This window comes from Falco rusticolus, chromosome 11, assembly GCF_015220075.1.
Source record: "Falco rusticolus isolate bFalRus1 chromosome 11, bFalRus1.pri, whole genome shotgun sequence".
Classification (NCBI taxonomy): domain Eukaryota; kingdom Metazoa; phylum Chordata; class Aves; order Falconiformes; family Falconidae; genus Falco; species Falco rusticolus.
Window position 1 is genome coordinate 12,918,381 of NC_051197.1, and position 13,276 is coordinate 12,931,656.

General features: G+C 53.6%; 1 protein-coding gene across 1 annotated transcript in view; it reads right to left on the reverse strand.

Annotated features, from left to right (window-relative positions):
* Positions 1-462: 462 nt before the first annotated feature.
* SZT2 (SZT2 subunit of KICSTOR complex) overlaps positions 463-13,276 on the reverse strand; it is a 60,570-nt gene continuing 47,756 nt past the window's right edge. Inside the window, 12 exon segments of the mRNA XM_037403561.1 lie at positions 463-1,188; positions 3,774-3,842; positions 4,220-4,336; positions 4,658-5,159; positions 5,414-5,536; positions 5,844-6,027; positions 6,302-6,515; positions 8,867-8,941; positions 9,357-9,437; positions 10,850-10,943; positions 11,063-11,268; positions 12,995-13,120. Coding sequence (XP_037259458.1) covers positions 1,045-1,188; positions 3,774-3,842; positions 4,220-4,336; positions 4,658-5,159; positions 5,414-5,536; positions 5,844-6,027; positions 6,302-6,515; positions 8,867-8,941; positions 9,357-9,437; positions 10,850-10,943; positions 11,063-11,268; positions 12,995-13,120 — 1,935 coding nt within the window. The 3' untranslated portion in view covers positions 463-1,044.

Here is a 13,276-nt window from a genome sequence, read left to right on the forward strand (position 1 = left end):
GGAGTATCTATGTCGTATTTCCCTTGGGCCAGCCCAAGCAGTTGGACCCGCACATTGTATTGGGGGATGGCTTGGGCACCACTGTGAGTGAGTTCAGGTACACAGGAGAACCTTAACTTCCAGTCTGCAGGGGTGTCCAGGGAGAGGTTTCCAGTCTCCCCTGCTGAGAGGGAGCATTCACTTTTTGGCAAAGGTGTGAGTTTTCCCAGTCCAGCTCCAGCTGTTGTCTGAAGTTGGGAGAAGAGGGCTCTGGGCTTCCCTGTCCTGCAGTTCTCAAGGCTGCTGCCAGGGCCAGTGCTGACCCTGCAGCAGGTGGGAGAAGGGAAGAAGCAGCCCCCTGGCCGGCCGCCTGCCCACAGACAGTCAGGGCTGCATGCCCTGGTGCAAACCAGCCAGCCCCACAATCAGGGTTGCCTCTCCCTCCCCTATGGGAAGTCTTCTATATCCTTTGCCTATGGCACGTGAGTGGGGATCTGGTTCAGTTTATTTCATAGATACATCAATGACTTCAATGTACATCTCCATAAAACCTTCCCCGGCCCAGTTCACCCGTCCTGTCCCCTTCAGTGCTCTCCTGCTGAGACCAAAGGGCCAGAAGTGGGCAACCTCACTGCCCAGAGCCCTGAAGTGCAGAAGTCTTTCTGCCTAAAGCCAAAGCACTGTGTGGTGCTGCCCAGTGCAGAAGACATGCTGTGTGTACTCCTCTGGGCCTTCCCGGCAGGCAGACCTCGCCTGCAAATGCCAAAGCCATGTCCCTGAGAGTCGCTCTGCTTCAGCCAAGCCACAGCAGCCAAGCTTCTGCCCTTGCAGTTCGGTTCAAGGTCATCCCATATCAAACCCACTGAAAGCAGCACACCGAGGGCCATGCCAGCCAGCCAGCGATGGAGGTGCGGTATCCCCAGGCTCCTCAGATCAGTACCCCACTGCCTGCAGTGCCAGAGCACAGGTCCCCCCCCAGAGGCCTGTTCTTCGCCATTGTCACCCGTGGCACAGCCACACCAAGAGCTCTGGTACATGTGGTGCTCCAGGGTGTGGGCACCAGTGCTAGAGCAGGCCTGTCCAGAGGTTGAAGCAGGCAGTGTTGATAACTGACTCCAGGTGGTGGTATGTGGACACGAGCTGTGGCAGAGGGCTCTCACTGTTCTGGGGCTGCACTGGGAAAGGCTCCCGGAAAACCACGGTGAGGCTCTGCTGAGAAGGAGAAGCGGGTTAGGGGACAGGGTTCAGACCAGCACCATGCAGTCCCTAGCCCAGGTGCGCGGGCACTTTTTTGGTGGTGTCAGGCAGATACAAGAAGTCCCAAAATGCAAACAGTGCTAAACCAGTGCCTGCTCCTGTGAAGGGCTTGTTTGAGCGTCCTCCCGCTTTTTTTGGTGGAAATGAGGTGCAAGGATTTGTTCGCTCACTCTGTCCCAGCCCCCATGCATCTGTAGTTATACCAACTCCACCCCAGCAGCAGTTTAAGGAGAGGAGGGGATCCTACTGCCTCCACAGCAATAGGGGCTTCCAGGGAAATTACAGGGAAATTTCTTCTAAGGCAAAGAGTAGGAGTGCAACAAATGGGGAATGGGAGGAGATTAAATGTAATAACTGCAATCCTAAAAATAAATGCAGGCTCCTCCATTCTCATTAGTGACTGTACTGACAAGGCAGGGCAAAGGCTGAGGGGAGCAGAGAACAGGGTTCGGAAGAGAAGGTTGCAGGAGCTGAACGAGAAGAAAAATGTGACTCAGTGCACTCAGATCAGCATCACAAAGGCAAGACACAGGGACTGGATGTTCTCCAGAGCTGAAATACAGCAGGTTAGTGGTAGCCTAGTCCCCTAGTCTAGTAGCCAGGGTCCCCTAAAAATCTCAAAGCCCTGAGAACAGCTGTGTAACTGCAAAGCAGCAAGTGCGCCACCATTATTTAAGAGGAAAGAGAAAGTAATTTGTGGGCCTAACTCCAGCAACATACAAGGCTTTAGAGCAGGCTTGGAGAGAAAGAACCATGAGGAAAATGCAGCTCAGTGTTACCAAAGTGATGTGCTAACGCTAGAGTTCTCTTTGGTAAGGTAGTATTTCTAGACAAAGGGATCATGGTATATCTTATCTGAGCTTCAGGAAGGATTTGATGTAGTACCACATGGGAAATTTAGGTAAGCTGAAAAGACAGGAATTAACACAAAAATTACAAAGTGAATATGGTAGTGCTGAAGGAGTAGCAGCAGGCTGGAGAGAGGTTACAAATGGAGTTTCTCCAGGACAGGTTTTGGGACTCACGTTGCCTCGTACTTTAATGAGTCTGGCACAAATACGAGGAGCGTGCTGATAAAATTTGAGGCACTAATACAAAAGAGGATTGGGATAATGCAAAAAAAAAAAAAAAAAAGCCCTAGAGACTTTTGAGAGGCCACAGGAATGGGATGAATGTTAAGTGCACAATATGTGTGAGGAACACAATAAGATGGGAGTCAGTGGGAGAGCTGATGGAGGGCCTGCGCATATCGTATCAGTGACCACAAGGTGATACTATGACCAGTAAGACAAGACCATGAAAAGACAAAATACCACCCTAGGCTGTACCAGAAGCACCAGGCAGGACAGCGAAGCCCTAGTGCAAACACAGAAGGCTCTGCTGAGACTCCTCAGGAATACTGGGTGCAGTCCTGGTCATCTGTAATTACAAAGGCTGTCCTGAGCCATGAAGGGCACTGAACGACCACGAAGCTATTGGGGAAAGGAAAGGAGGCTCAAGAGCTCAGCTTGCTTAACACAGCAACGCCGAGTTAGCAAAAATTCCACCTTCAGATGTGGAGGTGAATTTAGGGACCAGGGAGGAAGCAGGTAGCTGCACAGTGAAGAGCAGTTTCAGCTGTGAGCTACCACTGGCATGAAGAGGATGGAACTGGCCCCAACAAAAGCTCCAGCAGAAAATGGGAAGGGCTCTTCACCATCAGGTGGCAGGAGGCACTGAGCAGCCTTCCAACGGGCACCACCTCTTCTGTTTCCCCTACCTGCTTTTAAGATGGAGTGTGAGTTATTTACAAAAGGATCAGTTAACCTGCAGTCTGCAAAGCCTTGCTGTGGGCTGAAGCATCCTGTAGATGCCCTGCTCTCACGTGGAGCTGCACTCCCTGTGACCTACCCTGCGCCCCGCCTGGGAGCACAAGTGACAGCAGAGTATTTTTGCCCTCGAGTCCAGTGAAGGCCAAGGCCCATGCCGGTTTGCTGGGACCCTCGCAGTGCATGTCCCCTTCCGTTCTGCCCAGGCAGGAGCAGCCTGACTCCTCCCAGCCAGACCCAGTGTGATCTGGCTTTGGGCTGAACACAGGACTCTTTAGCCTGGACAGAAAGGCAGCTGAGAGCATGATCCAAAAACAACCCTGCGAAGGAAAAGAGGATCCACTGCTCACTGTTTTCCACTACAAGAACAAAGGGGCATCACATAAGAAGAGCAGGAGCTTCAAAAACAAGCCAAGGAAGGTAGCTCTTCACCTAGACTGTAAGTGTCTCATGGAGCTGCAAGTCAGGGGAAATAATGGATGCCAGAAATTAACTGAAAGAAATAAAGCTGCAGAAGGATACTAAATAAATGCAAAGGCTACTTTGGCTCAAGGATGGGCCTGAGTTAAGATTGTCAGATATTGAGATAGTATTTAGGAGAGGTGTTATAAGCTTCTTGACCTGCTGTTGTTCTCCCCATGCACAGCTGCCCTTGGCCACTGCTGGATGAATATAGAGAGATCCCTGGCCTGAGCCAATGCAGCCGCTTTTAGCTCCCCAAGTCCTTACCGTCTTTCCTGAATGCGAATCAAGAAACACAAGAACGAAGCAATCCGTGAACTTCTGGTTGAGCACCACCTGTCAGGAGAGCCACAGTGTATGTTGGAAAGGAGACAGTACAAATCCCTGGACAGGGATACAAACAACACCCACCCAGGGACATGCTGATGTGCAGGACGAGTGGCACGATAGAGCCATGAAGGTGGAAGTCTGCCTGGCTCACAGGTGACACTGCCAAACCATGGGGCTATAAATGGCATGAGGCTCTGGGGGCGGGCAGACAGACACTGATGTACCACAGCTCATGCTGCACCAGTAGCAGAGCGGAGAGCAACATTGTGATGGCACCTATGTTGTCCTAACAGCACGGGCCAGGCTCAGACTGTGAGAAGCCACAGCAGGCAGGGGCACTGGACAGGGGAGAGAGGCTGCAGGTGGGTGGCAGGCTGTCTTACCAGATACTGGGTGCCAGTTTCAGCATTGTGGAAGTGCCGACAGCTCTGGGGAAAGCGGCTCAACAGCACTTTGATGAGGCTCTGGTACCAGGAGACTGTCATGGTGAGGAAACATCCCTGCAGGCATGGAAAAGGACTGATTTCAGCCTCCCTCCAGCCATGGCACCAGCAGCCATAATGCTACAGCAGCCTTCAGACCCCAAATCATCTGCATCCCTCACAGCCCACTAAGGCATGCCGACCTAGGACTACTCAGTCTCCACAGACAGGTCCATGCAGCCGCCCCCTTCCCCTGCCAGCTAGGAGCTATGTTCCTGCCTCTATCTTCCCACCAAGCAGGAAGAGACGTGCCCTGCAGGCCCTTCACCCGGTGCCCCGCTCCATCCCCAGAGCAGAATAGCGGCTGCTGGATACCGTGACTCCATTCCTGCTGCTCACCAGTTGGGGGTCGACATCAGCAATGGATTTCCCATGCACGGCATCAAGCAACTCCTCCAGCTCCACCAGCGAGAGCTTGCCTAGCTTCAGCTTGTCAGAAGCCAGAGGCTCCAGCAGGAAAAGACGCTTCCAGAGGTTGTCCCTGCGGCAGTGGCACTTGGCCAGCTGCACCATGCTGCTGAGCTGCTTCTGGGCTGAGGCCACCTCAGAGGCCAGCAAGGGGAAGAGCGGCGAGGTGTAGAAGAGCCCTGGCCCCAGTTTGACTTGTGTGCCCCCTGTGTAGAACTCGCTGCTGTCCTCCACATCCTGCCATAGCTCCCGCTCTGTTGGCTGCTGCTGCCCCAGGCTCGTCTCTGGCTCTGCTGCCTCCCAGGCTGCTCGGCCCACCACAGGCTCCAGCACTTCCCGCTGCAAGCGCGGCAGCTTCTTGAAGCGTCGCATATCAGCTGTGAGCCGAGGAAAGAGCTCCCGCTGGCTAGTCATGATGACATAGAAACGCAAGCTGAGAGCAAGGAGACACTTGTGACTTGGGGAAGGGCTGCTCCCGTCTCATCTGGGCTGCAAATGAACCATGGGCCTCTGTCCCTGCCAGCAAGGGTGCTCTCTGCCCAGACAGCATACTGCCTCGTTCCCTGCAAGGATCCTCAGACAGCACCAAACCTGCCTGTGACGTCCCAGACAGAGCCAATCCCTCCCAGAGCCCTCCTCCCCTGCCAGGAATTGCTGGTGTCACATCTCTGGGCCCCCAGTGCTCACCGGAGCATGCGTCTCTCTGCCTCACTCTGCTCCTCAAACGGTGCTGCACTGTGACACACCAGGAGGGACACATCAAAGTCATCATGATGACGCAGACCTTCAGAGTCCTTGTAGGAGCCCGAGCTGGGAGCAAAAGCACATCAGTGTGAAGAGGACCTTGCTTTGTTCCCCCAGAGCTCTTGGTCACAACAGAACTATGGGGCATGGGGAATTCGACACAGCAGGCCTCCTTAGAAGTGCTACGAGAGATGTCAAGGGCATGTGCACACATGGACATCACCCCGTTGGCCATCTCAGAAAAGCTGGGCAGAACTGCAGCCTGCCACTCTGTGGAACAGTCAGCTTTGCTGGCACCTTGGGCCAGTGTCCCCAGGACTGAGGGGCACCCACATCTCCGGCAGCTCCAGAAACCTGCAGCAGATGTACTCACCTGTTCCAAATAGATACCAGCGCGTATTCGTTCTGCTCTGTGCCTGGCGTCCCCTTCTTGTTGTCACTGCCTGTGGCCGGCCGGGCCATGCGCAAGGGTTTCATGTGGTAGGTGTTGGCGTGGTCAGCGATGTAGTTGTACAGCTGGTGCGCAGTGATCATGTTGGTGGGCAGGGCCAGTGTGCCTAGTGGAAGAGAACATGTTGCTATCACAGGAAGATGCTCAATGCCTCTTAGCTGGGCAGAGCAGTGTCCTATGAACTACTCTGCGGTACAGAGCAACCCACCTCCCTTCCACAACAGGACACCAAGGACTTATCCTGGAGCTGCACACCCCCCTCATGTCACCCTCTCCCTGAATGTGCCAAAGGTCAGGTTTGTTTGTAAAGCACTTGGAGACCTTTGCCAAGTTATGGGCTGGCAATCAACCCTAGACTGATCACACATTGCACTACAGACCTTGGAAAACATGGTTGCGGCCAAATTTGGGGATGTCAGTGTGGTGGGCGATGAAATCCTCCAGGAAGCTGGTGAGATGGTAGCCCTGGCGAAGAGTCATGTGGGAACCCAGCAGATACTGGTGGACTATACGCAAGTGGAAGTCATAGCTGAATGAATGCACATGCATGAGGTCCCGCACCTTGTCACACTCCTCCGTGAAGAGCATAGAGAGCTGCAGAGAGGGAGTCAAGGCAAGAATGTTACCAGGCACCTCACGCCCTCCTGCAAAGCCTTGCTGACAGCAAGGCATGGCAGAGCCAGCGCAGCCACCCCTGCCCCGACACCAGAGCAGGATGCAGCCCAGAAGCTGTGTGCACAGCGCAAATAGCAGACCTGCAGGCCTGGCCCCAAGGGATCCAACCTGGTAGCTCCTTTCACACTTGATCCCACTCTTGGTCTCCATAGCAGCACAGACTGATCAGCACTGCCTCCCTTTTGACATGAGGTTCATCCCCCTCCTTGAGCCCTGTGGCTATGAAGGAGGACACAGCTGAGGGCTGCTCTGCACTGCCTATGACCCAGGTGGGTACAGGACACACTGGGGCTGGAGCCCCAGCAAGTTCTGGATCTACAGGCAAAGGCTGACTCCCTGAACGTCCCTTGAGGGCAGGAGGCAGCACAGGGGCCTGTGGGGAGTGGCTGGACCCAGAGATGGGCAACAGCAGCGCTGCTAACGCCCTGGGCTCAATTAACTAACAGGGACCCAGGCTGGCTGCTGGGAAGCCAGATCCAAAGGTGACTGGTGTGTCACAGCTGTGCCTGGAGAGGACCCCTCTGGCACATGGCCATCACCTCTGCACAAGCATGCCGGTTTTTCACTGGGGCAGCACCAGCCTTCGCACGCTCACCCCTGGCCACACTCCCAGCACAACTGCAGCTACCGTGCCAGGGGACGGCACTGGTGAAGTACCCTCGTGCCAGGAGACCACAGTTTTAATGTCTTTTGGCTCTCTGACATCTTTGAGCAGTTGACCCACATTAAAATCCCTTGGTTTAAGAAGGGGCCAAGCTGGGAAAACCAGCAGACAGGAGGCATTGGCAGGAGGAACAGGCTGCCCTCACTCTCTGTGCCGCCTGCATTGCTGCTGCCACGAGCCAAAGGGCAACCCGCAAAGCCAGGACAAGCCCAGGGAGAAGCCTGGAGCTCTGCCCCAGGAAAGGCAGGGCAAAGAGCAAGAAACACAAGGCGCTGCCCCCATGCCAGCACCTGGGGCCCACCCCATCCTCCTCCCAAGCTGTGCTGCCCACTGGGGTATGTACTGCTACAGAAGGCACTGGCGCAGGAGGCAAGAGGCAGCTCCAGCAGCCAGGCAGGAAGGGTGGAAGCACAGCCAGTGGGAGGTTCAGCCCTGCACTGGCAGGTCCTGCTGTGCTCAGCATGGCAGCATGAGGAGAGGACGTACCGCAGACTCAGAGACGGAGCTGGGTCCCATGCAGCTCTTGCTGCGAGCTCTGGCTGTAAGAGTGCCCTGATGGAGAGAGATTCACAGCCAGTGGGAAGAGAGACGAGGCACTGCCCAGCCCTGTTCCTGCATCCAGCCTGTCCTGCACAGGCCCAGGGTGGGACAATGGGAGAGAAGGGGCAGAGGGGGCTCAGCTGCCTCACCTGGGGGAACACTGGGATAGTCCCAGCGTGTGGGAAGGCTGGCCAGGCCCCTGCAGCAAGCCGCATGCCTCTTGCCTGCTGCTCCCAGGACCATCCCCTCCCACTGCAAAACCAGGCAAAGTCTTTTCCCAGGTCAGCCAGAGAGAGCCTGGATGTTCCCTGCAATGCCAGCTGCAGCCTGGTAACCCTGCCCTGCGCACATGCAGGCTTCCCAAGAAAGGTTCAGCAAACCCTCAGACGAGATCCTGGCAGGCTCTATGCTTAGGAGAGCCACTCTTGGCATATATAAGATGCAGCCTTGCTCCAGAGCCACCTTGGAAAGGACAGCATGGTCATGCATGCCTCCTGCCTCAGACAGGCTAGGGCTGGCCAGCCTCCAGTGGGGACAGGCAGGAGACACCACGGCACACCAAAAGAGAAGAGAGCAGGCAACCCCATGGTGTTGTAGAGCAAGCCACAGATGTACCATTACTAGAGTTTATGGTGCAGAAAGTGATCTCCTCTGGCAAAGGGTAGCCAGCCATCTTGACAGATCCCTGTTCCCATTCTGCTTCTTTCTTGTTCCAAGGGGAGCTTGGCTTTCCATGCACTGACTTTCCCTGGAGGAGTCAGCTTTGCCAGAATTGCTCCTATTCCTCCCCAGTCTGCTCTGCCTTGCTCCCCAAGTTAGAACAAGAGTCATCCTCTTGCCAAACCTCCCACTCCCTTTCACTGCACTCCAGAGCTGCTCAAGCAGCATGCCATGGAGGGCACGTGGCTGCAGAAGGCTCTGTGTGGTTCTGCTTTTCCGCAAGGAGGGAGCAGAGCTCTCCAGAATTTGCTACACCTGAAACGCCCACTCTGGCCCAGAGATCGCTGCCTCCCTGCAAGCATACCCTGACCCTGAGGAGGACCAGCTGTGCCTGCAAAGCCATTACCTGAGAGTTCACAGACTGGCCCATGGGGATCCGTGAGCACTCCAGCGCATACTGCTTCACACAGAAGTAATAGCCCTGGAGAAGAGAGCACACGAGCGTAAGCCTAGCACAGGCCTTGGACCTCTCCAGGGAAGGAGAACAGCCCCCATGCTTCACCCTCTGGGCTGGGTCCCAGACTCCTGCTCCATGTTTTGTCTCCCCTCTGGTCTGAACCAAGCTGGCCCGGCCAACACATGGCTGAGCACAGAGCCCCCTACCTGATGCTGGGCCCTTGCGTCTGTTAGGAGCCCCCCTCCAGAGAACTCTTACTGCTCTGAGCCCTGCAGAACCATCTCTAGCTGATCCAGTCCTGCAGGGCCATGGAAGAGGCAGGACAAGAAACAAAGAATCACATGCCTGTGCTGTAGTCCTCCTCATCACTCACTCTGTCATCTCTGAAGACTATCCTTGAACACCCACAGATCATACTTTCTTCGTTGTTCTCTCTTACCTGGAAGGCCAATTCCATCAGCACAATCCCACCCGGAAGAGCTCTCTGTAGATGATAAGTGGCAACAGCAGGACTTGTGCTCTGGGAAGAGAAGGACAAAGCTGAAGAGAGTCTCTGGCACAGCGGAGCAGCCCGCACACCAGGGTACGAGGCTGCCACGAGGCTCTGTGGCAGAGGTGGAAATAGAGGAGCCTCATCAAATGAGCACCCTCACTGGAGGGAGCAGAACAGACATGCCAGAACTGACTGAAAAGAATTCTAACGAACCTAATAAACAGTCTTTGAGAGAGCACACCAGGCACACTGCTCCCTTCATCTCCTGCTTGCTCACAACAGGGTGTCTCTAGAGACTGAGGACACTGAGCTGAGAGGTGATGCTGCCCACAATACCCCACTCCCACCTCTCCCTGCTGAGCTCTCCCCAGACCATTACATCTGCCTGACACAGCAGCTATCAGAGGCATCCAGTTTAGACTCATTGCTTACTGCCAGCAAATTCACTTGCCCTCTGTTCAGTTCTTCCAGTGGATTGCTCTCTTCTCATTTTAACGGTAAGGCGTTGTCTTGCCCACAATCTCATACGCACATCAGCCAAAGGCAGGTGCCAGGAAAATGTCAGAAAAGGTTGAGCAAATGCTATGTGCTACCATCATCCCTGGGTGATTTCATGAGCCACGGGTGATTTCTGCCTATCTAGCGACGCAGACGGGTTCCTCTTCCAGCTACTTACCTATTCTCTCTTGTAAGTTCATGTTCACAAAACTCATGTGAGCCCTTACTGTTCACAAAACCTTCTGATAATGACCACTGTTACCTGCTGCATAAAGAAACACTCCCTTCAGCTTTGAAACTGTCTCCAAATACATTCATTTGATGGTGCCTAGGTGTTGCATCAAGTAAGACAGCAAGGAGTCAGTCTCTTTCCAGGTTAGCTGTGATTTGGTAGAGCTCTGTCCTGTTCCTCCTTAGCTGTTGCTTCTTTAGACATGAGGAACCTCAGCCTGCTCTGCCTGCTCTCACAGCAGAGCCATTCCAGGTTTCTCTCTTCTGACCTCTTCAACTTCAGTGTGCATGTCACTAACTAAAAACTCTGTCCCAGAGCTGCCCTTAGCCACAGGTGCTGTGGCTTCTCTCACAGGTAAACCTCCAGAATCACACCCAAAGGCAGCTGTCCTGGCCCCAGGTCACCCTGTTCCTTTTCTGAGCCCCCCACAAGTTGTTGCTATCCTTTTGAGATTTGCCCTGGTTCTGCCCAGTCCCAGTAAGGGGCTCCAATGGCTGCAAAAGGACATGCAGGAGGGCAAGGAGGTCTCACTGACCCAACATCCCAAAGATGGTGTTGGTCTAGACAGACTTTTTTTGGCTTTGGTGCTTTCTCTGCCCTCTCACATCCCTTCTGCCTGAAACTGATACAAAAGCCAACCAGGAGAACTGCCCCGCTCCACAGCTTGACTTCCATTCCAGTTCCACCCTTCTAACAGACATGAACTCACCTTTGGACTCCCCTCTGCTTTTGGCTTCGTGTAGGAAAAGGACCCTCTCCCCTCCACACCCATGGCTGCCAGAGCTCGGATCCGGCTTGTGCTACTGGAAGTGACAGCAGAGACAGCCTTGAGCAGGGGAGCCAGCATCTCCTGTTGCATCAAATCAGGGCATAGCTCAGTGTGTCAGCCCTTCAACAACAGGGTTCCTACAGTGTCACTGACCTGCGAGTGGTGGGTGAGGGTGGCCGCACCTGGACCAGAATGAAGCCCATACTCTGCAGGTACTGGATGTATTGCTGCAAGAAGGCATTGCACATCTCCTGCAGCCAGGGCTCCTCCTTCACCTTGCCGGGCAGTGCTTCCGTTGAGTCGCAGCTGTGGCTGCGGTCTCTCCCTGAAGCTGTAGAGTCATTTGAGCGGTGGCGCTTCTGGAAGAGAAAATAATTTCCTAAGGAGACCTGCTGTGACTGGCCTCCGCAGGTGACACTCGCTGGGACACCACCAGGTGCCCTGGTTGAGCAGAGGGCAGACCTCCCCTCTGCCAGAGAGCATTAACAGCTGGTTCCCCAAACACTGTCCCAGTGCATGTGCTCAAACACAAGATCCAGGATTTACTCAGCCATGGACGGACTAACAGCACCGCAACAGACTGCAGGAAAAGGTGCCCTGGGAGAAGGGGAAAAGTCACATCTTCCCCTACAGAACGGCTTCCACAAAGTGTTAGTGGCTCACAACTAGTTCACGCAAGGCTCAACAGAGCTTCAGCTCCCTGCTGTCATGGTAAGAGTCCAATCCCCTTATGAATCCTGCCGACTTCTCAGATTTACTAGTAGTTCAGTAGCACTCAACAGGAACAGTGTTTCCTCTTAACCATCCTCAATTCTCCTTTTGATGTCCTGAATACTCCTTGTCTTTGTGCTGTAAGAGACTGTGGTTTCTTTTCTTGATCTCTCTACTCCAAGCCTGTGGCTCTTTTTATGTATTTCCATCTGGTCTTTTGTTCACCTACCCCAGAGGCAGTCTCTTTACATGGAATCTCTCTGGCTACTCTCTGACCTCCAAGTCTCTCTAGTTCCATGCCTTTGCCGCAAGATGCTTGGTTTCACACTTACTGTCCAGGTGAAGACACTAACACACCAGTATTTTAGAAATGTATTGGAATGCCTAACACCCCTTTCTGATGCACTCTGAACAGTTTGTCTTTTATATCCAGCTGTTCACGAATTGAAGAAATTTGGTGAGCTGTCTGCTCTGTACAGGCTCTGCAGTCAGTGTACAATACAGGAGGAGTTCAAACTTCTCTCCATGTTGTGCTCTGTTTTACTAGGAGCAAGGTCCCAGCTCCCACAATAGCTCTCATTTCACAGGCTACTCAGTTCCTTGCAGTCTTTTTCTGTTCCAACCAATCTGAACAGCCACACAGCATCGCAAAGCTTGGCACCTCATATGTACTGCGATAAATGATCTGGAGATACAGAACCCAATACACAACCTTGAAACCCCTGCTGCCTGGTTCCTCAAATTGAATAACCAATTTTCATTTTGCTCTGTTCCAAAAACAAAGTGAAGTTTTCATTCTGTGATGATATTTTTCCCTTCACATGCCAGTGCTCAATTTCTGTAGTAATCTCTGCTTAAAGACCCTGTCAGAATCCTTTTGACATCTAGACAAATTACAATAGCCTGTTCTTCCCTTCTGACACACATATAGACCACAAACAGCTGGTACGGGATCTACACTGGTTAGAGTCTGTCAGGTTACAACCTGCTCAGGATTCAGCTGCTTTGCTTTCAATTGTTCTAGCTATTTGCTGGGCCCAGAAAAGGTTTACCAGGTCTGGCTGCTGAATGCATAAAGGGAAGTTTTGCCCCCCCAGCAGATCAGTACCAGAAATAGCTCTCTGGTAGCTTCACTAGACTCAGCCCTGAATTCCCTGGATAGAAAAACGAAGTCAGTCTTCCCCAGGGATGGTGCAGCTGCAGAGAAAGGCTTTGAGGACCCAAGGATTTTCTCAGCCTCCGTCTGACAGGGTGCAAACTCATCCTGTAATGCAGGAGTGAGCTCAGAGCAGCCGTATCTTGGGCAAAGATTGCAAAGCCATCCTTTGCCTCAGTGCACAAAGCCCAACCCCACCGGCATTTGCTGACACTCACCTTCCCCTCTACCTTGCCCTGCTGGTCAGTCTGGATTTGCTGCCGGAAGGCCGGGTCAAAGAGCAAGGGGGTAGCACAGTAGTGAACCAGGCGCGAGGACTGCTTCAGGGTCTCCAGGTCTGCCAGCTGCAAAGTGCAAGAGGAGTACGGTTACAGCACACATCCCTCATCAAGCCTGGGAACAAGCTGTCTGCAACACTGCACTGCTGTTCAAACGGAGATCAAACACCAGAGGGAACCCCCTCCTTTGCAGCCTTTCCAGTGCTGGGCAGCGAGGCCCCG